The 25,211-nt window shown below is 36.2% G+C and overlaps 3 protein-coding genes across 6 annotated transcripts; 2 read left to right on the top strand and 1 right to left on the bottom strand.

Annotated features, from left to right (window-relative positions):
• Positions 1-670: 670 nt before the first annotated feature.
• Positions 671-4,613, top strand: si:dkey-109j17.5. The gene is made up of 2 exons (XM_021473612.2): positions 671-1,154; positions 1,585-4,613. Exons 1-2 carry the CDS (start codon positions 1,005-1,007, stop codon positions 3,343-3,345), a joined length of 1,911 nt encoding a protein of 636 aa, XP_021329287.1. The 5' UTR covers positions 671-1,004; the 3' UTR covers positions 3,346-4,613.
• Positions 4,614-11,664: 7,051 nt separating this feature from the next.
• apobec2b (apolipoprotein B mRNA editing enzyme, catalytic polypeptide-like 2b) lies at positions 11,665-19,220 on the top strand. The gene is given in 2 exon segments (NM_001168463.1): positions 11,665-11,951; positions 18,686-19,220. Coding segments are annotated over 2 exon segments (822 nt in total).
• On the bottom strand, positions 18,507-23,879 carry oard1 (O-acyl-ADP-ribose deacylase 1). Of its 4 annotated transcripts, none has more exons than XR_012398344.1 (7): positions 23,775-23,879; positions 23,299-23,370; positions 22,664-22,832; positions 22,514-22,572; positions 20,959-21,071; positions 20,165-20,669; positions 18,507-19,901 (listed from the first exon to the last, which is right to left on the bottom strand). XR_012398344.1 is itself a non-coding variant. In NM_001020755.1 (6 exon segments), coding segments are annotated over 5 exon segments (468 nt in total). In that variant the 5' UTR covers positions 23,323-23,370; positions 23,775-23,829; the 3' UTR covers positions 18,574-20,566.
• Positions 23,880-25,211: the final 1,332 nt, after the last annotated feature.

The raw sequence follows: 25,211 nt of genomic DNA on the forward strand, positions 1-25,211 counted from the left end.
GTATATGTTATAGAAAAATATTAAATACAAGTTTAAAGAAGAGAAAAAAATCAAGAAAAGCAAAAAATGTGATTTTTTTTTTGCAATATTTTGCTTGAATTTTATTCTTATATCTTTCTATTTCTAAATATGTTTGGTGAATAAAATATTATTTTAATATATCTGTTTAATAAATCTGTTTTGTTTAAATGCACCAAAATACATTGCCTATATTTTCTGAGAAATGAATCAAAATGTTAATTTTCAAAATGGGATATACTCAGGTTTTCAGAGCACTGTATTTTTCAAAAATAGTAATTAATCATTTTATTTTATATGTAATTCCCCTGCTTTATAATAACAGATACCTTTTATTAATACCACAAGTTCCTGCTAAAACAGAAAAATAGGTATTCACGATTTAAACGTGCACGAGCATTAAGTGTCAAGCGCGTCCTCGCAGTCGTGTATGTGTTGTGTACATTATAGACATTGACAGCATTAAATCTATTGCTAACACATTGTTTCCACAAAGCGAGCAATAAAGCTGTTCTTTAATGTGGGTGCTTAAGTAAACCTTTATCACATAGTGGGTGGATGTCCAATAATATCGGCAAAACAGACAAATAGAGGCGGCATGATAATTAAATAAATAAATGCCCCATTCGCTGTCTACTTCCTGGTGTTCATCGCAAATGAGCTGCTAGCGGATAGCCATGTTTACAGCTGAAACGGAACCGGGCACAAACGTTTACGCGCTCACGTAAATCTGACGGACGTGCATTTTTTTGTTTTGATCAAGACGTGTAACAGAAGATATTTTCACAATGACAGGACAATGCAATCAGCATCAGATCAGGTGAACGCGCTATCTCTATCCTGTTATCTCTATGCCGAGTTTAGGCTATTAACCTAAATCCCAAAGCTAAGCAGATATTTGGGAAAACAAGAGGATATCAACGTTTATTTTAAGAGCTATTTTCACGGTGTCGTCGCTAATATCGGGGAAGATAAGAAGATCACTGATGGCGTCAAAATCTAGGGTCTCCATTCTGGATTACTTCAATATCGTCTGTGAGGGAGAAAATGGCAAAATTGAATCAAACTGCAAAGCTTGTGGCACAAGAATTCAGGCTAAACGGACAGTTACTTCTAACTTTGTTACACATTTAAAGGTAAGAGTTGTTTTATTTTGTAATAAACAGTGTTCTGTGTCTTAATAACAAGAACAAATTGGAGGTAAAAATCTAAACATGGTCACATTTCAAAATTTACACTTCTCTGGGATCCTGTAGTTATAAAGACATACATTTTTTTGATTAAACATTTAATTTCCTAGGAAAAAAAAGTAATAAAATGTAAAAAAAAAAAAAACTAAAAAAAATTATATTTGTTACATTTTTTAATAAAAGAAAATGTTATTTACTAATAACTTTAGTAATTACTGATTAAAAACAAGTTAGAGATGTTCATTAACCAGAAAAAGTGTGAACCCTTAAAATGCCATTGTTCTTTATGTGTATGCTTTAAATACTATATTATTACTACATATATCATATTCTGCATATATATATTTACCTGTATATAATCATGTCATATTCACAGCGTAAACATCAGGCCATGTATGATGAATTTGTGAGGAAGAAAGATGTGAAAAGAGAGGCTATGCAGACATGTACCGGTCCTCCAAGCGGTCGAATGATCCCTCAAACTGCTGCAGGGTTGAACAAGTTTGACTACAGCGACCCTCGGCAATCGCTAATCTCTGAAGCTATCGCTAAGATGATCATCCGGGACCTGCAGCCGCCGCAAATAGTGGAATATGAGGGTTTCCGTGAACTTCTCCAGCTCCTGGAGCCCCGATACATACCAGTACAATGTCATTATATACAACAGCAGCTCCTGCCAGCTTACGTCTCACAAGTGCAACTAGCTGCCAAGCAGGCTCTGAAAGGAGCAGAGTCCTGCAGTGTGACACTTGACCTCTGGAGAAGCAGCTCTGTGGGTAACAGCTCTGGTGCTGGGTATCTAGGAGTAACTTGCCACTTTATAAACGCCGACTGGCACATCAGATCCGCCCTTTTAGCCTGCTTACCCCTTCCAGACCACAGCAACACTCAGCAAATGCTCAGCGAGTTTGATGAGATCTCCGAATCCCATGGCATCACTGGAAAAGTGTTCAGAGTGGTCGCCGACTTGTTGCCTTGTGAAAGCAGATCTGATTTTCGTCTTCCTGGGTTCAGTCTAATTGGAAATGGTGAAGAAGATGAAGAAGGGGAGGAAGATGGTAGCAATGGAGATCCTGGAGAAGGAGAATCCAAAGAAGGCATTAGTAGCAACGAGTACCACAGGTCTTTAGATCAGTGTCTCGGTCGAAGTAGGATTGACTGCTTTGCTCGATTACTAGCTCAGTGCATAAAGGAGGGCGTTTGCGCTTCTCCTCATGTATCGCTTCCTCTAAACAAAGCAAGCCTCCTCTATAACTACATTATTGCTACAGTGGCTCCTGAAAAACTTGTGCAAGTGTTCGGCTCCTCAGCAAATTGGCAAAGACCTTCATCCACAGACAAGTGGAACGATCAGTTAAAGATACTGCGCCAAATGGTGGACTCAATGGATTTCCTTGAGGACATTGTGGATAGGAATGACCTAGTCTTGGGTAATTTAGAGAAAGAGCTTCTGAGGGAGCTGGTTGAAGTGCTGGAGCCTTTTGAGGAGGCCTCAGACATGGTGCAAGGAGACAAGCACGTGTCCATCAGCCTAGCGCTGCCCTGTGTGTTGGGACTGCGCAAGCATCTGGCAGAGGTTGTGACTCACCAGTGCTCTGGGATCGTGATGGGATTGTCTCAAGCTCTGGACCGCAGACTGGCAGGCATTCTTGAGGATCCTCTTTATGTAACAGCCACCACCTTGGACCCACAGTTCAAGCTGTCCTGGAGCAGTGACAGCGACTGGCACAAGCAGGTGCTGCTGGAAGAGGTTGAAAAGCATACTCGGACTTTGAGTCCAATAGAGCATTACTCTGAGACCCAGCCATCTCCTTCCAAACGCTGCAAGCTTTTCTCTTTCATTAAGCAGAGGCCGACTATGCAGGCCAAGACTGTGGAGCAGGAACTGTCCACGTATCTCCACGAAGAGCCGACGGATGAAGATCCATTACAGTACTGGAAACGCAAGTCCATCGATTTCCCTTTGCTCTCACAAGTGGCCAAGAAAGTTTTTACTGTGCCAGCAACAACCACGTCAGTGGACCAGATATTTAACACGGTTAGCAAGACTCTTAGGCCAGACCAATGCCGATTTCTGCCAAAAAACTTAGACACTCTGATTTACTTAAAGGCTAACTATAGGATACTCTGGTCTTAATTATATTTCCTTTGTTCTGATATCAAACCAAACACCTCAAATACAAAATAGGGATCGTGCCTGATATACAAACTGCAGAATTACTCCAAAGTAAACAAATACTTTAGTTAGCAAATGTTTCCTTTTTTTAAGTATTGTAGAAAAGGCTAAACTTAAAGGCCGTGACACACCAAGTCTACATGAAAGAGCTAACACAGACAAATTCAGCTGTGTTGTCATCCTGGATTGACTGCATCTCATCCCTCAACTTCCCTTGAGCACACTACAAGGACTACAGATGACTATAAACTAGCATGTGCATCGTGCACCTGTGTGTAAGCAACCGCCACTATCAGCTATATCTATTTTCCTCATTCAAAAGGGAAAAAGAACTGGGACTGCAGACGTGCAAACCATAATCTAAACAGGACTTGCTTTTCATTTTAATATCAATGAGGTTGATCACTTGTTGCTGTGAACATTTAGCATTGAAACACTCAGGTAATGATGATGCATAAGATATTTTATCTGTTCGGTCTTCAACTCACTTTTTATCACTTTTATTCTCATGCAAAATTATGTAAAAACAACTACTATTATAGGTAAACACTTACAATAATACACCATTTTTAATAATATCCCAGTAAAACATAATTTATTTCCCCCTCTATCGATCTACCTATTCTATTTAAATATTTAAAAAAGAAATGAAAGTTATTATCATATGACTTTGCTCAGTATTAGTAGTTCTGTTTCACCATTCACCTCCTAAAATGCAACAGATTCAGACAAGTACAGTACACACTGAATAGTTAAACATTTATATAATAACTCTCCTTCACTATCAGCATGTTGTAGAACCACAGACCTGTCCTTCAAGCCAAATGAACACCAGTAATGAAGAAAATACTGCTACATTTCCAACAAAACCTTAATAAACATTTGGTGTATAATAGTTAGCTTCTTAATCATTTAAGGCAAGAGTTGGGTAAATAGAGTTGCAATATAGCTGACAAGCTTTTTGTGCGTTTTCTTTGTGCACAAAACTCACCCGCTAGAAAGCCGCAGGCAGGTTCTGTAATTGAAAATAATTACATTTTAGGACTGTTGGGAATTGGAAAACGCTGATGGTAGACTGCATTCCCTCCTAGCTTGCAGGACTGAAAAGAGAGAAATGAAGCCTGTGGGATATCAAGAAGAGCTGCTGCGCATTAAAGACCTTTTGTGTGGAAAAGACATTTTCATTTCAGTAAAAAGTGTTGGTTAATAAACCTGAATTTGGCCTGTCATGACTGCGAATAATATGCCAAAACTCAAGCACTTTCATTTTCTGTGTAGCACAATCACTGATGTCAGTGTGTGTGTTTACACTTATAAGAACAGCGCACTGTTCTAGGTAGAGCATTTAAACAGTAGAGTTTGTGTATTCTGATCATGTGGAAGAAAATAGCAAAAAGGACATTAAATCAATTAACCCAATTTCAACCAGACTTATTTGTAAGGCAGAGCAGAAGTGCTGCAGTGCAGGTATAATGAACATTCATGTGTTTGTGTTAGACATAAATCTTGATTTCAGTTTGGCACTCCAGTAGGACTACAGTATCATTTTCTGGGTTGCAGTGTGCTTGCCGTTGTATTTTTTATTTGTGCAAAATGTGATTTATAACGACTATAGCGGCAAATTTAATAGGAAAAGCAAAGTCCATTTGACATTTCATTACATTTGTGAAGGAAATCAGTGGGTTTAATCGCATTTTAATTTCCTCATTGTCATGCTCTCTTTTTCGACAAACATCAAAAGAAATTGCAGTCTCTATGCCAACAAAGGATGCATGTCAGTGAATGTCATGAGTAGGTGTGTATTGGTCCGTTGAATTTTCTATGAAAATAACATTTAAAAATGACAAGATGTCTATTTAAACCAGAGATGCCCAAAGTTGGCCCAAAGTTGATTTGGCCCACCGTCCCATCTGAATGATGAGGATGTGGTTGGGGTGAAAGCCTCATGTATGCCTTAAGGCAGGGGTGCCCAAACTCGCTTCTGGAGGGCCGGTGTCCTGCAAAGTTTAGTTCCAACCCCAATCTGACACACCTGGGCTAGCTAATCAAGCTCTTAAGCTGCGGTCACACTAGAGTTTGAGCTTGCGAAATTCTGTCGTATGGCTTTGCGAAAAGGGGCGGGGTTAAACAAGATTATTAGACATTTAAAAAAGCGAGCGATTGCTCCAGTTTTAAATTTCTGTCCAGAGAGGTCATGTTTTGATCCTCGATTGGTCTCACGCAGCCAAGTGATGAAAATTGACGCATGACCCTGTGTTTCCGGTCTGACGCATTCGCATGCTCATGAATGGGTCTATGGGAGGGAAAGCCCAGTGTGACCGCAGCTTTACTAGGCTTTCTAGTAACAAATTTGCAGGTGTGTTGAGGCAAGTTGGAGCTAAATTCTGCAGGACACGGCCCTCCAGGATGGAGTTTGGACTCCCCTGCCTTAAGGAATTTATCGTCACTTTTGTTTCTTTGTTTTATTGGTGAGCTACAACAAAGGCAACTGAAATAAAATAATGAAATACTGTAAATGAATCAGACTTTTAAAATGTAAATACTGTCAGCAAACTGCACAAGACATCTGTGAGCAAATCAAAGTAAGCCTGACTGGTGTATTCAGCATTGAACTTGTGTTCTAAATAGGATTGTTTATGTTTTACTGTAATAAGTTAATTATAAAATGTTAAAAATGATACCGATTAGATAACATGATTTAAAGCAATGTTTTTTTTTTTTTTTTAGATATTTTTAAATATTACCAAAAAAAAATTCAATAGTATCTGGATGCAGCCTTTATGATGTAAGATGTGATTGCATCACTCAGCGATGCAATGTCAGACACAATGGCGTGAGTCACTGTGATGGGTAGGGTTAGCGGTAGGGTTAGGTGAGCGCATTTAAAAGCATTGTTTGCAGCTCAGACTGCACTGCACCAGGTCTACCTCCAGACCCCTCTCAAAAAATTAGGAAATTACCCATGACAAATTTAATATATACGGTTTGCTATATATTCGGCCCACACCTCTAAATCGAGTTAGCTTTTTGGCTTTTTATAAGAAAAAGTTTGGGCACCCCTGATTAAAACAGAGCTAGACCTTGTCTTCATTATGTAATCCTAGTTAATCTACACTTTCATAAAAAAGAAAGCTCCAAAAGGAGGTTTTCACAGTGATGCCATATACATAATGTTCTGCAAAGAACCCTTCAGTGAATAGTTCTTAAACTCTGGTTTGATTGCTTTGTTAGTGAGATTAATTCTATTAAAGGCATCAAAATAAAAAAAAAATAAATGGCATCATTTACTTTACCCCATGTGGTTTTAAACCTTTATGTGATTCTTTTGTTGAACACAAAAGAAGATATTTAAATTGCAGGCTGCTGTGACCCATCGACTTTCATAGCAGGGGGAAATACTAGTGAAGTCATTGTATCCCAGCATCCAGCTTTTTAAAAAAATATCTACTTTTGTGCAATGAAGGGAGAGTAAATGATGAAATCTTCAGTTTTGGGTGAACTATTAGTTTTAATTTGGGTGAACAAGGTATTAATGCTGCTATCTGAACCCTGATGCACACCAAGCAACCAGATGGCTTTTGGTCCACCTCCAAGTGAACTCTGGTGCGGTTAGACTGAAATGTGAATGTGCTGTAACATAAAACAAAAACAGGTCATAATGTTAGAAGGATGCAACCATAAAAAATAACAGAATGCTCAAACATACCTTGATTTTCTTTTCAAAATAAAAGCTCAGAAAAATTAGTAAAGTAAAAAGTTTTTTTAAGTCATATTGTAACCTTGATAGAATATAAAATTGTAGATTTAATTACTACTATTAAATCTCAAACCATAGTTTTCACACTGTACTGTTTAAGTACACTAAAGTTCATTAACATCTATGGACTAATTATATTAATTAGTAATACTCATAGTCCTAGTGTTGGCACTTGACTAACTGGATTGCACTATAGCTATCATTAACAGAAACCTGGCTAAAACCAGATGATTATATGACATGAGTCTACACCCAAAGGTAATTGTTATAAACATAAGCCTTTGCAACAATTTATAGTAATATACCCAGCATTACTCAGCAGCCTGGTTTCGGTAACTATTCCTTCAAATTAATTGTGTCTTATTATTGCTATATATTATAATCAATAAACCCTTATTGATATTAAATTGTCTACTGTATACAGACCTCCAGGGCACAACACAAATTTGAAAGGATTTGATGTTTTCCATCTGAATTGTTGAAAAAACAGCACATCGCCACCTTATAGAGACTTTATCTGTTCCCTGAACCAGTAAATATAAAACCAATTCATGAGTTTAACCAAACCTATTTACAGGAAATTATTTACTTGATGTTCATCAAATTAAAAATAGGCACGTTGCAAAACAAAGATGACCACTTTACTTAAAAAAGTGAGTAAACCTGTTGATTTTAAAACAATTTTGACTACCTTAAAATGTGAGTAGACCCACTGCCTTAAAATTAAGTAAATGAACTGTGCATAGTTTTAAAATTAATTTGTCAATTTAACAGTTCCAAGTTACAATGGGTATATGCAACTAAAATATAAAAAGAGTAAAGTAGCTATTTGCTTTTTACAGTGTACAGTCTAAATCAGGGGTGTCCTGCATAGCTCAGCTAAAACTTCCTTCAACTCACCTGCCTGGAGCTTTCTAGTATACCTAAAAAGAGCTTGATTAATTTGATAGGTTCAGATGTGTTTATTGGGGCTGGAACTAAAATATACAGGACACCAACCCTCCAGGACAGAGTTTGGGCAGCCCTGGTCTAAATAATTAAGTCATTTTCCTTTGGCTTAGTACATTATTTATTAGGGGTCACCACAGCGGAATGAACTGCCAACTATTCCGGCATATGTTTTGCACAGCTAATTCCCTTCCAGCTGCAACCCAGTACTGGCAAGCACCCATACACTCTCACTTTCACACACAAAATCATACACTATGTCCAATTTCATTGGTCCAAATCACTTATACTGCATATCTTTGGACTGTGGGGGGAACTGGACTACCAGGAGGAAACCCATGCAAACACAGGAAGAACATGCAAACTCCAAACAAAAATGCTAACTGGCCCAGCTTGGATTAGAACCAGCAACCTTCTTGCTGTGAGGTGACAGTACTAACCACTGAGTTACATTGCTGCCCAGTCCAATAAATACCAGTCTTATTAAAAATCAGATCACACCGATCTAAAGCACTTCTTTTTTATTGACCAAATATTAGATGTACTTTGTTCAACAGAAACCTGGCTAAAACCAGATCTGACCTTACTGTTATAAACATGAGCTTCTTTCCTAAGGCAGATGAGCATGTGTTGCTACAATTTACAATAACGTTTTCAATATCAGCCAGCAGTCAAGTTTTAATTGAACTGAATTTAATTTAAATTTGAAGTAATGGGGCCTCATGTATCATTATATAGTCAATAAATCTAAATTATACATTTATATAGACTACTGTAAACAGGCCTCCAGGGTACAATGAAGATGATTTATTATTTATTAAAAATTTTACCAATTTTATATCGGAATTAGTATTGGATAGAAAAAAGCTGTTGTTGACTTTAATATCCACATAGATAATGAAAAAGATGCAATAAATCTAAGCCTTTTTAGCCCACAACAGAATGTCTACTTTAGATTTTATATTGCTGCATGGAATGGATTTGTCCAAGTACCACAGCAAAGATGGCCTATAAAAAGCTTAAAGCTATAACACAAACTTTTGAGTCTGTCTACAGTTGCTAATTTAACCAGAAATAAAGCATCAGGAGAAGCAGATGTATTTCAACAACACAGCTGCAATAACCTTGAATTTCTTTTCCTGATAATATCAATCATTGAATATGGAGTTCCGCATAGTTTAGTACTCGGACCAATGGTTTTTAAGTTATACATGTACAGCTAGAGAGCTCATTAAAAACACTGATTGTTTTCAAAGACACATAATCCTGTTTAAAAGTATGGTGAAACTGTGAATAACAAAATATGGTTTAGTTATGGAGGGAGATCTGCACATTTTTTAGCCCAACGTTTAGTTTAAGTAAATGTGTGTAAAAATACTTTTGTTCATTTTTTATATTAATTTCAGTTAATAGAACTGCTTGTATATTTTATTTATAATAGTTTGTAAAGTCATATTTTCTGTCTTTTAGTTAGTAGATATATTATATGGAATTTGCTTAGTTTACTAAACAAGTAGACCAAGTTGGATTTGCATTGTAAACTTTAAATAAAAGATAAAAAGGTATTATTTTTTATTTCATGTTTTAAGATTTTAGTTTCTATACTTAGTTTCTATATGTTTTAAGACTTTAGTTTCTATACTTTAGATGTTTTTACAATGAATTCTGTGCAAAATTCTCCATAGATTCTGCCTGGCCCTGCACAAAACAAACAATGACTAAAAATTTGTGAAGCGGGGACAACAAGACTCAAGTACAGAAATTTTACCTTGAAAACCACATCTGTGATTGCGATCTTCAGAAAAGAGACTCTTTTCTTCCACTAAAGTGTGCTAATGGGCAGTGGTGGAAAGAGCACTGAAAAATTATACTCATGTAAAAGTACCATAACTTGCCTAAAAAAGTAGTGCAAGTAGAGTAAAAGTATCTGTTGTGAATATTTCTCAAAGTTAGGAGTAAAATGTAGACATTTTAAAAGAACTCAAGAGTAGTGAGTATTACGCTGTAAAAAGCTGATGCATTTACATGTAATTCTTGGATGTGTGTAAATGTAACATTCTGTAATGCATTTACTGTAGTTATTGCCCAGCAGGCAAACAATGTCTTAAGATGTTAATATTAAGCTAGATTTAGATGTCAGGTGACATTCACAAATTCATTGTCTAGCCAGGGTCTAAGGGCAATGTGATTTTGATGTCCAGTAATGATGTTGATATTTAGTTCATTTTAGCTTGTGTTAGAACGTCAAGCCAACATTTTAAACCAACACAATATTAACATCAAATACTGATATTTATTCGTCAGGTATAACAACCAAATCCATAGACATCATAATGAAAACTTCCACACAATGTCAAGCTGTAACATCATTAGACGTTGTTGTTAAAATTTGGTTGATTTTAGGTTGGACGCTGGATATTGACGTCAGCCTGACGTTGGGTTCTGACGTCAACTCAATTTTCATTTTCAAACAAAGTGCAATGTCTCCATGACATTGGGGTACAGCATCAATCTGATGTTATGTTGATGGGTGTTTAGGGCATTTCGGTCATCATACAGTAAACATCCACTACAAAACTAGCAAAAGTTCTAGCGATTTGAGTCTAAGAAAAGCACATTACAAATAAAATGTATTATTATTATTATCTGTCATTTTCTCATCAGTAACATGCATTTAAACAGCCTCTGTCAATGTGTTCAAAGATTTCAGACATCTTCTTGGACACTTTTATTGCTTCCAAACAGTTTGCTGCAATTATAAATCGCCATGTCTTGAGGTAGTTCATTATGATGCGATTTACCTTCTATGTGTGATTTGATTGGACAGGAATCACAATCAAGTAGTGACTGCAGGATAAAGGAAAGTATTTACAGCACTACAAATGTACTTATTCATAAAACTACTTAGTAAAGTACAATTCCTGAGAAAAACTACCCAATTACAGTAGTTTGACTATTTGTAATTTGTGACTTTACACCACTGCTAATGGGTCATTGAGTGTAAAATTGTATTTTTTTCTCGGACTGACTAGTGTAAAACTGACCTTTAAACAACCTTGTTATAAGGGCCTAAACTGAACCATGGCATTCACTATGTGAAGAGACTGAGTCATTCTGAACTCTCTGCCAAACTACAGTTATTAATAAACTGCCTGTTGTTGGTTTGTGAACAGCAATAATATCCTGATCAAAAGGCCGGAGAGATGCCTAGATGAGTGTGTGGGTAAATCAATACTCGTTACGCATTTGATATTGAGTAGGAAGAAAATGGCAAGGCGATGCACTCATTGAACAAAGTGTGGGGGCCGCATTAAAACAATAAAGTAAAAACATCCCCCCTCCTCATTATACTTTTTTTTAGCATGGAAACAAGAGAGCAGCTGCCCTTCAGTCTCCCTCCCTCATGTGTTCTCTGACCAGCTCCTGTTTGTGACAGTGAGTTATCTTTATCTTCTTCTTTAACTCTCAGACTTAGGAACATATTCAGCCTGTCATCTCTCTGACTCACATACTAAATCAACAACAGCCCTCAGTCATTCCCTTCTAGGAGACTCATTTTACAGCACGGCTAAATCATGGCAGACAAAAAGGACAGCAAGACTCCTAGTAAAGGTGGTTTTATAAAAAAGAAAGAGAAGAAAGTGGAGAAAGTAGAGAGTAAACCTGAAAAGGAGAAAGAAAAGAGCAAAAATAAAGATGAAAAGACGACAAAGAAACCAGAGAAGACCCCAGAAAATCAACCAAAAAATGAAGAGATGCCTCAAGGGAATGGGGAGATACCAGAAGAAGCCAAAGGCCCAGTCAAAAATGAGGAGTTTGAGCTAGAGCCGATGGAGCTGCCGCCATTTGAGATCATTGTAGGGTACGTCAAACATCTGTCACTTAATAGTAATACACTGTTACTGCTATAACAATATTTTAATTAATATTTCTATAAAATATTTGCTTTTTGGTGATTTAAGGAGATTTTTTTTTATTTAAAAATTTATTTTCTTTCAAGTTTGATATTATCAATCATTCAATATGGAGTACCACACAGCTCAGTACTTGGACCATTGAAGTTCTACATGCTACACCAAAGAGATATCATTAGAATACAAGATAGGCATAGAAGAGAAAAATATGCATAGAATAGGCCTATTTTTGTACATAGTTTGAATAGTGCACTGAACTCTATAGAAGTTGCATACAGTCATCTAAAAAATTACATAAATGTGACTTTTTGTTGACTGAATTTAGATTTTTTTTAATTGTGTAAAATCTCACATTTCTTTTAAATTGATATCAGAAAACATCAAGTTTATTGGCTTTCTAGAATTGTGAATTTTACAATTCTAAGTATCTTCTTAGAATTGAGAGTTCATATTGGACTTGTCTTTTTTCTAAATTAAGTTGAACCAAAATTCTGAGTTTTCATTTATTAGCATTAAATTCTGACTAAATTCTGACTAAAACAGTTGGTTTTCACTTTTATGCTGACAAAAAGATGAAGGCCACATAATTCAATTAAAAAATATCTAGTAAACCTGTAAATACAAAATACTGAAAACTGTTAACTGACATCATGGTACAGAGTGATGAGATTTTCAGTAGATTTTATGCAAACTACACAACTGAAATGAAAGTTTTCCTGAGTTTTCACTGTGATGCCATAGCAGAATCCGTTTTAGGGGGTTTTCACATCTGTGGTTCGGTTCATTTGGTCCAGACCAAGAGCAACAAATGATTAATTGTAGCATTTACTGCTGTTTTTGCGTCCTTTTCACACCACACTGATTGCTTTGGTACGAACCAGTTGAAAAAAACTAAATGCAATCATGTGACAAAATCCATATCACTCATTGGCCAGATGTTATTAAACGTATTTCCTTAACTGCTTTTCGCTTGGTCAGAATTAATGTGTGGGAAAATGTCAATGGACCTCCCACAAGTAAACAAACCAGCAGACACAAAATACAGCTTTTTACTATGAAGGGACGACTGATTGGATCCCTGGTCATGGTATACTATATGGTTTGTATACATCACTTTAGACAACCTATACTTTTTGAGAATGAATCACAGCTGCGGCTGTAAAACAATGTTTAAATGCATTGCAAATGAAAGCGCATCGCAAGTCACTTAATTAATTAAAGTGATTATTTAATAATTAAATCAATTAAAATTAATTTTGCTAAACTGCTACATGGTCATCTTCCAGAAATATTACCAAAGATCCATCAGGTAATGTTTTTCCCTCTCTCTCTCTGTTTAAAATTGGTTAGTAAAGCTCTGTCAATAAATATTTTTCCTTCACACCCCATAATGCACAGAACATCGGACTACGACAGCTAGATTAGTCCAAAAAGGTGCAGTACTTTTTGCAGTTGGGTCTGTTCTTGTTCGGATCATGTTCTCACCACAAACGAACTGCTCCAGGGTTCGTTTGAAAGCATATCGAGACCACCTCTTCAAGGAGGTCTTGGTACGTTTTTTTGGTCTGCTTTTAGTTTGCACTCGAGTGCGATTACTACATTCACACCTGCCCACGCGAACCGCACCAAGAGGGAAAACAAACTCTTATGTGATTTAACCAAACTAAATAAGGCACAAAGCAGCAAATAATAAAAGAGACATTTTTTCCTATCAAAAAAGTAGGAGTTAGAGTTGGAGCTGATAGAGTTACCACCATTTGAGAACATCAATGAAAACATAAAAAAATGTTTTATAGCTGTAAAGTTACATCTTCACACCATATACCTTGAGTCCCATCCAGACCTGCACAAACCCAGACCTCACGTGTTTGAACTATTGAATCCACAACCATCATTCAGTTTCTAGTGGGAAAATCAGAACTCTGAAGAATTAAAGCTTTCAAGACTAGAATAATGTTTGAAATTCAATGTTCAGCTAGCACATGGGTGTGGTGTTCAGATCTCCACAGACTTTTAACTATCTATTGTAACTGAAGGACAAAAGTTCGGCTTTGGTCTTATCATCAGACAAAAAGTTTTTCTACCAAACAAAGTAATACTCCACCTGAGATTTTATAAAATCTTGTTACAAACAAAAGTGCTTCATACAAGCCCATTGACTCTACTCTGAGTCATAGTAAGTCTATTTGTGTCCACTCAAAAAAAAAAAAAAAAGAAAAAAGTGTGAATCCATTTTTTTAAGCTAGAATCCACCACACTGCCTTTGCACAGATTTGCAGTCTGGGTAAGTTGAATAATGTTGCTAAAAGCCAAAAGCAGTCTGCAGATTTTTATCTTGTAGAAGTTATTGATGGATTTCAAACAAAGAAGGAGTGTATAATAAAATTCAATCTTTTTGAATCTTCAGACATTGTTTCCATCAAGTCAGATGATATTTTGAGATCATGAATCGCATAGCAACAACATAATTATTAATTATGTTATACAAATTATAAATACTTCTGGATGTGTTTATTTTTATAGTTTGTGATTCTCAGTAGTTAAGTGTATAATTGACATTTTTTCTCTTTAGCCATTCATTTTGTAGAAAGACTTTATGGTAGTCTTAAAAAAATGCACAAATTTGTGATTTGTTCAGATTTAATTTGTTCTGTCATCTAGCAAACAGTGCTTATTTGTAGTTCACAATTTGCACAATGAGTCTGTGAATAACTGACAGTGTCGCTCATGTTACTCATTGTATTAGAGGTAATAGTTGCCATTAACGTTTAGAGTGACATGATTAAGATGACTTAATATAAACTCTATTAACTTATTTAACAACTTGCCTTCATAACTGCAAACTAAGCACTATGCAGTCATAGAAAAGAAGAGAGACACTTTTTGACAAATTCAAAGCTTTATTTTAAAGCTTTATTATGTTGTCTTTGGTGACCCTCACCAACCCAGTTTTTGTCACCCTCACCATCCCTCAATATCTTTGGTGACTCTCACCAACCCTCAGTATCTTTGGTGACACTCACAGACCCTCAATATCTCTGGTAACCCTTACCAACCCTCTGTATCTCTGGTGACCCTCTTTGATGGCCCTCACCAACCCTTTGTATCTCTGGTGACCCTCACCAACCCTCTGTATCTTTGGTGACCCTCAACAACCCTAATATCTCTGGTGACCCTCACCAACCCTCAGTTTTTCCTGGTGACTCTCGGTGGCTGCAGTGACCTGTGTTGGCCATCACCTGCCCCAGAAAGTTCTTTACTCTCTTGCAATTTGGACCTGCCAGTGCATGAGCCGAGCTTTCCCCAAAAATGTGAGAATCTTTTTCTCAGATGCCAAAGTCGTCCAACTTTTGGAGGCTTTGATCTTTAAAAAAAGCCAGACAAATCATAAGCATAAATATGCAAGCCTAGCACTCCACATTACTTTAATTATTATAAATGTGTGTGTAAATTTGTAATCTGACCAGCATCTGCTGTGTGTATTTGTGTTTTGTACCTTGCCTCTGTGATAAGCTGCTGCTGGACACACTCTTCAGTAGTGAAGTCTTCTCCATCATTAAACACACTGACAGCCTCCTCAAACACATCAAACACAAGTCTCTCACACATAAACCAAACCAACATAATAATCTATCATCATTTTCAAAAAACATTCTCACTGAATTCCTACAACCCATAGCAGAGCGGTTATCCTCTGAAATATAAGTATAAACTCACTGTTGTGTTGCTGTCAGATGCATGAGAGTACATATTGGGAAGTAGATGTTTGAGATTGTCTAGCATGTACTCTGTGAAGCTGATGCACATCTCCTGCTCCTCAAGCATTGTGGGGCCTTAAGGAACACTTCAAACACAGATAACAAAACAAGTGACATTAATGCATTTTTCATACATCCATCTTTCATTTACGTCAGACAGCTCCAGACTGTTTTCTATCTTCTCAGATCCCACAAATTGGTGCATTTAAAACACTTCAGCCTGAAGATATGTTTAATGTGCTTTGAAGTACAGAAAACATCAGCAGACATACAGATATACAAACACTTACTGAAAGATGATTGGTCCAAAGACTATAGACAGGTTGGTGGTGGTCATGCAGTTGACTCCACTATTAGCAACCACACGGGAAAGGAAGAATGCTAAATAGCAGAGGATGTTAAAATGGTCCTCTGGAAGGCTGTCCAGGATTTTTTTCACCGCCTGGTGAGGTTTGCTCAGTTTAAAGACTGTAAGATAAAATATTTCAAGAATTTGATAAATCCATTTTGAAATGAAACTAGTCCACAAAATGTTCTCAACAGCATCTGAACTTCACTTACTCCTGAACACCTCCAGCAGCTCAATCATGAGTGGCCCTGAAATGAAACCACCGGGAGGCACTCAGAGGAAATGTTTTAAGACGGAGGCTGAGGAATGAACACCCTCAATCTTCAGCTCTGGAAAGCCACCCTTGATCAAAACATCTCCTCAGCTCATACTGGCACAACAGTATCCCATCAACCCTAAACAGGCCGCTTGTATCGAGGCCTAAACACAAACACATGTTTTACAAATACAATCTCAGCATAAGTGACACACTTGAAAACACTCAGCGCTCACCATGCTTCTCCAGGAAGCCCAATAAATGTGTGAGGAATAAAGGAAGCCCTGCCTCATCTGACTGTTGTTCCTAAGATAGGACAAAGGCACACCCAACACTTTACTCAGTGTTTCCTCCTGCAGAAAGAGAGTTAAGAGTAATAAATGATCAAGTGAGCAGACACACAGCTGCCTAATAAGTGTGTTATTAGTAACTGAGTGTATGGGGAAACATAAATTGTATTATTTTTTACTATTAATTCTATTAATTCTTTACTATTAATTCTATTAATTCTACTTAATATTGAAAACAAGTTGATAAGTTTATTATATATTAATACAAGGTCACTAATGTCAACAGTAGCATTTATAAATTGGTAGGCCTAATCTATGTATAAATCGCATACATACACACTGATAAAACTCCCATTATGGGGTTTTGCCGAGTTGGCAAACAAATCCGAGGGGTGTCCAAAGCCGTGAGTCAAATCCAGAAAAGAGTCAAAAACAGAGAATCAATAGCCGCAATCAATAGTAAAATCGCAAACCGCACAAACACCACTAACCAACAAACGCCTGAACACCCAACAAAGAATTCGCGTATAAACCTGCTGAAACTCACGTCGTTCTATTTAAAACTGTGGCCTATTTGTATATTTATAAAAACTGCAAAAACATGGAGGCCTGTCTTTAAGCAAATTTCACAATAATCAAAGTCAATAAAAGGAGTTAAAGTCATATAACTTAATTTACAGTCAGCCCATTAGTATGCCTACATTCCACAAATAACTGAAAGTAGCCAAAATGTCAACAAAAAGATTTTATTGGCCCTATAGATCAAGTTCATTCACAAATATATTTTTTCATTTATTTTAAACTGCAATTTTTAAATGGTCCTCGCTTTTTATGGCATACTCAGACGCAAGACTGTTAACTTATAAACGGCCATTTATTTGTACATAACAGTTCACCCAAGTACAGAATGATTGATGCCTACACTTTTTATGGAAATAGGTAAAATGAAATCCAGGCAGATGTTAGCAGTGCAGACTGGGACAGGCAGAGACCAAGTCCTGCGCGGGACGGTTTTTCCGCAGCAATATTGAAATATTTGGATTTGGGCGAATACAAATGTGACTGTTGACCAGTCATATGGCGATGTCTGACATAATATCCGCGCACTGCCCTAACTGGACAAAACGTTTCCATTACAGAGGCACCCCTGTGCGGCGATTGTGGATCAACACACGAGATCCAGCATCGCCATCATTTACCTTTCAATGTTTGTCCTGGTTTTATTGGGTTATGCGAGTGTAGATTTCAGTTAAGAGATCTTGAGCACTGGACCCACCGACAGCCAAGTATTCAGCAAAAATGTGTTTCAAATTAGGGTTTGTTAAGCAAAATAGTGAATGCATTAAAACATTATTTATTGTTAATTTATCATTATATATACACAAAATATGACTAGACATTTTACATATATTAACAATGTTAGCCTATTTATTGTGGTCATAACTGTTCAAATTTCTTTTGAACACGAAGGGATATATAGTGAAGAATGTTGGGGGAAAAAACACGTGATTTATCAAACATGATTTTTGTGACTTGTGTGATTTACAATTAAATTTCCAGCTGGAAGGAAGATCAGTAAACAATGGATGGGTGACATCAGAAAAGCCTAGCTGGCTTTTCTTCAGAATCTCATGTGATGGTCCTTTAAATCAGCCTCCACTATTTTGCAGCAAATTTTAATTTGAAGGGATAGATAACCCAAAATTAAATACCTTCTTCAGAATAGCTTCTTTAAAACCACTTGAATGTGGACAAACGTTGATAATGTTTATTTTCTAACTATCCCAACTACCAATGATTAAAACAAACTCTTTAACTGTGAACACAATCAAAACACAATCCAGTGTAAATACTTTGGTTATACATTTTATTGGAATAAGTGTATGAATTTATGCAAATCCAGCTGTATACCAAACATTTGACTGAATATGAATGCAACCAATGGCAGTCCAAATGCACCAAAAACACAATGTGATTATCTTGTTTTTATATGTTGTTTTTATATGTAATATTCCTTTTTTCCCCACAGAGACCGAATAAACCCAACCTTCTTCAAGTTCCAATTTAAAAATGTGGAGTACTCGTCCGGGCGCAACAAGACCTTCCTGTGCTACCAGGTCGACATACAAGGTGGAGCAGCAGAGACGGATGGCGTTCGTGGTTACCTGGAGGATGAGCATTCAGGCTCACATGCCGAAGAGGCCTTCTTTCAACAGGTGCTGGCCTATTATGACAAGTCCCTCCGCTATACAGTGACTTGGTACACATCGTCCAGCCCTTGTGTGGCCTGCGCTGCTAAGCTTGTGGAGATCTTGAAAGCACGCAAGGCGCTGCGCCTTAATATCCACTGCTCCCGTCTCTTTGAATGGGAGGAACCGGAGATACAGGCCGGACTTCAGGCGCTAGTTAGGGCAGGGTGTAAACTACGCATGATGAGGCCTGTGGATTTCGTGTATGTCTGGTCTACTTTCGTTGAGAACGAAGAAGATAATTTTACACCCTGGGAAGACTGTCAAGATAACTTTGAGTATTATGATGAGAGATTGCAGGATATTTTAAAGTAGGGTAGACTCAAAAATTGCTGTTTGTTCAAACTACTTAGTTAAAATGAGCTAAATCAACACAATTCTGGATTTTTTACTTAATTCTTTTAGGTTTAATCTACTTAAATTTGTAAAAACTACCATGTTAATTTAAGTCCTTCATGTTGTCTCAACACAAATCGATTGTGTGGAACCCCTGCATTCTTAACAGTATAAACAGCTGGCCTCTGATTAAGATTAATACAGCCCGGGCACCGCCTCGGTACTTCAGAGCAAATTATTACAATCATCCAGCAATTTTAGCAGCATTTGTCAGCTCTACACGTCTTGTATGACATTGAATTTTAAAATAATAAATTTAAACCACACCCATATAGTATTTACATCTAAAGTATATGGTCTATCCTATTGATATTTTGCTGATTAACATAAAAACATTAGCCAAACATGTAATAATAAAAAAAAAACATTAAATGTATTATTTGTCATATAATTCACAGTGCATCTAATTAAACTATAGTTTTCATTGCTTCAAGCATCATGTTTAAATGTATTTTAGAAATGATTTTTAAAAAATATCCTTGTATGCAAATCCTTGTATGTTAATAAAATAAACTCGAGACGGTTTCCTGTCACAAGCAAGAAGCAGACAGCGCTATGATATGTATGATGTTAGCGGTGTCTCATTTTGAAGGCTACACCCTCAGGAGGTCACATTTGTTTCCAAAGACAGAAATGACAGTAATTATGCCTCATGAGGAATAACAGTCAATGTTATAATGGGTGCTTTCTTCTCTGAAATAAGAGAGCCTGGCTGACGCATGCAGTTGACTAATGCGACCTTCAGAGGGTGCAGCCTTCAAAACGAGACACATGCTGAGTTCTGAAGCACATACTCAAATAGCACTCTTACTTTTTCTGCTATAAAAAGATATTCAGCTAATTTCAAATTCAGGTAAAGCTACAGAAACAGGTTTGAGGACCACTACATAATCATCTGTGAATGAGAATAACAAAAGAATGATGAAATTATTTTTTTATAGCTCATTTAGTGCACTTCTATTTTTCATACACTTACTGATTACTGAAAGCGTCACTTATCAAATAATCTCTGAGATTGAACTATACCTATGCAACATCGCCCTCTAGTGGTGACAAAACATCAGTTGCAGAATATTAAGAGTATATAACAGGAACAGTCTGTATGATTTCAAACATTTTAAGAGCTTTCATTTCCCCAGAAGATAATCGAACACCCTACATACAATAAGTATTAAGTTGTGAAATTCCATGGGAACAAAAAGCAACCCCCTGACCATTCTGTAAGAACAGAAAAGAAATACCCTGAGTTTTAGACCTACTGGGGTCTAGATTGTGTACACTGTGATGGAGATTTTAGTGTCCTGGAAGACTTCTGTGATGATGGAAGACACATTTTCCCAATGCATTTTATCCAGACCACAGCCAATACTAGAAGGTGAAAAAGGATAACAGTTATTTTAGCAGAGCTTTTCTAAAAGTACTTTCCCCAACATACATTTGTTTTGCCATCTATGAAGGGCAATAAAATATATTTAAAAGTTAATCTATTTTTCTTACAAAATCTATTTGATAACTGACAAACGCAAAACTATTTTTCATTGTTTAAAGCCCTAAATGTAGAATCTAATTTAAAATAAGTAGCCCTAAAAACAGATCTAATTTAAAACAAACATTGTCATTTAAATGAAAAATGAACATATTGTATTTGTCAGATTACCGAGGCATGGATACTCGGTTGACGCCATTAGCTAAGCAGTGTTCCTTCATAGACATGAGGCTCTTTCGGAGACTCTCACTTGTGGGCTTTTGGTAATAGTACTTCTTTGTGACCTAGTGCAGGAAGAAACAAAAGTGACAAAGGTAAGTTCTGGAACAATTCTGTTAGTTAAAACATGATTTTCAGTGGCATTTTGGCCTTTATAAAAGACAAATATATTTAAATTCATCTTATTAATTGTATCTCGGTTTTCTAATTTAAAAATGTAAAAATTAAAAGAAAAATTAAACAGTGACTAAGAAACTGTTATCAATAAAACAATGATTTAAACTATATAAACAATACATTTAAAAAAAGAGCTCATTACAGGAAAAGGCTTTCATGCTAAGCAAAACCTCTATTATATGATATAATTTCTATTAAAAGTTATTATTATTATTATTGCTTTTAATATTACAATAATTAGAGAGAATGTAAATTGCAGTAAATAATAACGCAATGATGTGAAACAATGGAATACATTAAAACATTTTTTTATCAAATAATACACATCTTTGTCTAGAATGTGCATATTATCTATCTATCTATCTATCTATCTATCTATCTATCTATCTATCTATCTATCTATCTATCTATCTATCTATCTATCTATCTATCTATCTATCTATCTATCTATCTATCTACATTACAATACTTGACAAAAATATGTCCAAGTTTTAAGAACAATAAATAATAACTTGACTTCTAGTTGATCATTTGTTATCAGATGTGGCTTATATGAAAGCCAAAGGCCTCTAGATTACACTTACAGTATTTTACCAAAATAAAATATGATCATGCCTTTAGTTTTAATCATTAAATTAGGACAGTAATGTCTGACTTTGCTGAGACAAAAGTCTTGTCATGTGGTTTGTAATGTAATGGGCAGCACAAATGTCTTGATACCTCAGGCTGTTGATGTTCCCATCCACTCTGCAGATGTCTCGCACGCCCCCCTACTTAATGTAACCCCAAACCATGATTCCCCTTCACAAAACTTGACTGTTTCTCTAAGAATCTTGGGTTAATGCGGGATCCAGTAGGTCTTCCGCAGTATTTGTGATGATTAAGATGCAGTTCAACAGATAATTCATTGTAAAAAATCTACCTTCTTCCACTTTTCCAAATGATCAACTAGAAGTTCTTATTTGTTGCTTTTACAACTGGGAGCAATGACAAGACTTCTGTCAGGTTGTGTATGTTATGCTAATGTGTTATAATCAAAAGAGCTTCAAAATTAAAGATAAATAACAAAATGCATATGAAACATTTTTTGTCTAATAGAATGCATATAAAACTTTGGCCTTTTCAGAGGTGACTAATCTAAATGCCTCTGATTGGTTACTGTATTTATATGCTTTGTCCAACAAATAGAACATCCTTAATATTTTTAATCTAATTGTGGATTTGTAAGGCATTTTTGTTCATTTTGATTGAACATTTGTCACTTATAATCAATGCAATAAAACACAGAGGCTGTAAATTAAAGACGAAAAAACTCAACAAACCATCTTACCAGGTAGTACACAAAACGACCAGATCGTTCAAGAACAGCACACTGCCCAGGTTGCCTCTCTGCACAAAACAGAAGATGACAAACACAACTAACAATCAGATTGGTGTAATTTGAGTTTTACACTTCTCAGTAACTGCAATCCACACTCACTCTGTGCCTTGAGCTCTTCAACTCCCTTAAAGTGCTTCTTGAAGAGTACAGCGATCCCGGCTCCCATCCGGCAGTCCTCACTGATGCAGTGCGCCAGGGCATCGGTGGGTGGACAGGTGAACAGATCACCTCTCCTGTGGAGCAGTTGCCAGCCTGAGCTGAACGAGGCCTGCCAAAGAAATAAGTAACAACACAAAACTGCTCACAACAAAACTAATCAATAACCAGGGTAATGCTTCTGAAATCAATCTTTCCTATATCAAAATAGATTTATTCTGTCTGAGGATCACAATTAAAGAGATAGTTCACCCAAAATGAAATTTACTAACTGATTATTCACCCTCAAGTGGCTCTAGATGTTAAGGAGTTTTTTTTCTTCTGTTGAACACAAAATACACAATAATATATCTTGAAATAAGCTGGAAATCTGTCAACATATACTCTCATAATAGGAAAAACAAATACTTGTTACAGGTTTCCATCTTTTTTCAAAATATATTGTTTAGTGTTTACCAGAAGAAAGAAAGGTTTGTAACAAGTAATGCGTGTGTAAATAACAACAGAAATTTCAGACAGAACAGAACTATTTCTTTAAAATGCTCTTGAATAGGTAGCCTTTTTATGATCTGTCTTACCTTCCTTGATACGAACTTGTCCATTAGATTCCTCTGAGATTTAAGAAGGGACTCGACTGTTGGTATGATTTTCTGCACAGACACATTTATTATATAGAATACAAAAATCTACTGAACACATTGAGTGTTATTGCTCAGGACAAAATCAGGGACTGTAAGCCACGTTTATAATATCATCAATATACACGCATAGACACTCAATATGCCAACTGTGCAATGCTGGTTCTAAAGAACAGGATTTAAAACAAACCGGTCAAACCTGTTTAAATATGCCGTCAAGGTTTAGTCGTATCTTTCATTTAAACACTTTTAAATGTATCAAATAACTTTTTTTTTAATTTATAGTCTACTATAATCATATTTAAATCAAAAACTAAGTAATAACACGTTCTGAGGAAACAAAACAGGTTTATTTAACGTTACATGTCCACCGACAGACGCATTGTGTGCTGACTAGAGCTGAAGGTTTAACTTACCAAACAATGGCGATGAATGTTTGGTTTTGCGTTCCTTTAAACATTCACGTAAATCAATTTCTGCAAATAAAGTGTCCGTAGAAAAACACAGGAAAACGCGCATTCGCTTCACTTTCGAATTGGAGGTTTAAATTGGGTTGTTTTGAGAGCTTTGAGCGCCATCTGGCGTGAGGGAGCGCCTTGTTTATAGATCCAAGGAAGAGCATTGATTAAAAGCTAATGAAAGTTCACGACAAATAAAGCTTGCGTCGATTATTGATTTGAAATGGCAGAAAACAATCTGTGACGTACTTGTTTGTTTATTCTTTTAAATGAGGCACAAGCAGGATTCAATGGATAGTCTGCAACTGCACAATGCTAATAGCTTACTGGAAGAATTAACTTGAAAGACTGTAAAAAATGCTGGGTTCCACACAATAGATTTGTTAATAGTTTTTACAAATTTAAGTAGATTGAACATAAAACCATTAAGTTGTCTCCTCCAAAATTCAAGAATTGTGTTGTTTCAGCCCATTTTAATTAAGTAGTTTGAACAAACAGCAAACATAATTTTTTTGAGTGTACTACTAATAAACATCTGTATTAAATAATAGTATTTGTATAAATTATTAATTAATGCATATATTTATAAGCCAACAGTTTAAGTAATAGTTAGGCCTATTATTAAATGCAGAGTGACGTGAGTCTGAGCGCATAATGTATATTTTAATATAGAAAGCTAAATATTAAATAATGTGTGTGATTACAATTTATTTAATTTTTTTTAACAACAGACATTTTAAATTGGTGGCGCAGTAGGTAGTGCTGTGGCCTCACAGCAAAAAGGCGCTGGTTCGAGCCTCAACTGGGTCAGTTGGCATTTCTGTGTGGAGTTTGCATGTTCTCCCCGCGTTCATGTGGGGTGCTCCAGTTTCTCCCACAGTCCAAAGACATGCGGTTCAGGTGAATTGGGTATGCTAAAATTGTCTCTTGTGTATGTGTGTGAATGAAGGTGTGTGAGTGTTTCCCAGTGATGGGTTGCAGCTGAAAGGGCATCCACTGCAACATGTGCTGGATAAGTTGGTGGTTAATTCCACTGTGGCGACCCTGGATTAATAAAGGGACTAAGCCAAAAAGAAAATGAATGAATGAATGAATGAATGATATCCTAGGTCAAAGTTATCAGCAGGGAAAGTATAGCTTAAATAGCTTATTAATTATTAAAACATGTTTAACACAGTCATGTATGCATAACATAGTTTTAGTCTGCAAAATAAGTTGTAATTTATTTTAAGGAGATTTTTTGAAATAATTACTACTATACCTAAAAAATGCTAATCTGTTTCAATTAATAAACTGTAGGAAGAGCAAAACTCTTCTAAACTTATTCATGCTTGGCCTTATATAGAAAACATAATTTTAAATCTGCAAAAATATACTTTAAAAACATTGAATGAA

Source organism: Danio rerio, chromosome 23, assembly GCF_049306965.1.
Source record: "Danio rerio strain Tuebingen ecotype United States chromosome 23, GRCz12tu, whole genome shotgun sequence".
NCBI classification, from domain to species: Eukaryota; Metazoa; Chordata; class Actinopteri; order Cypriniformes; family Danionidae; genus Danio; species Danio rerio.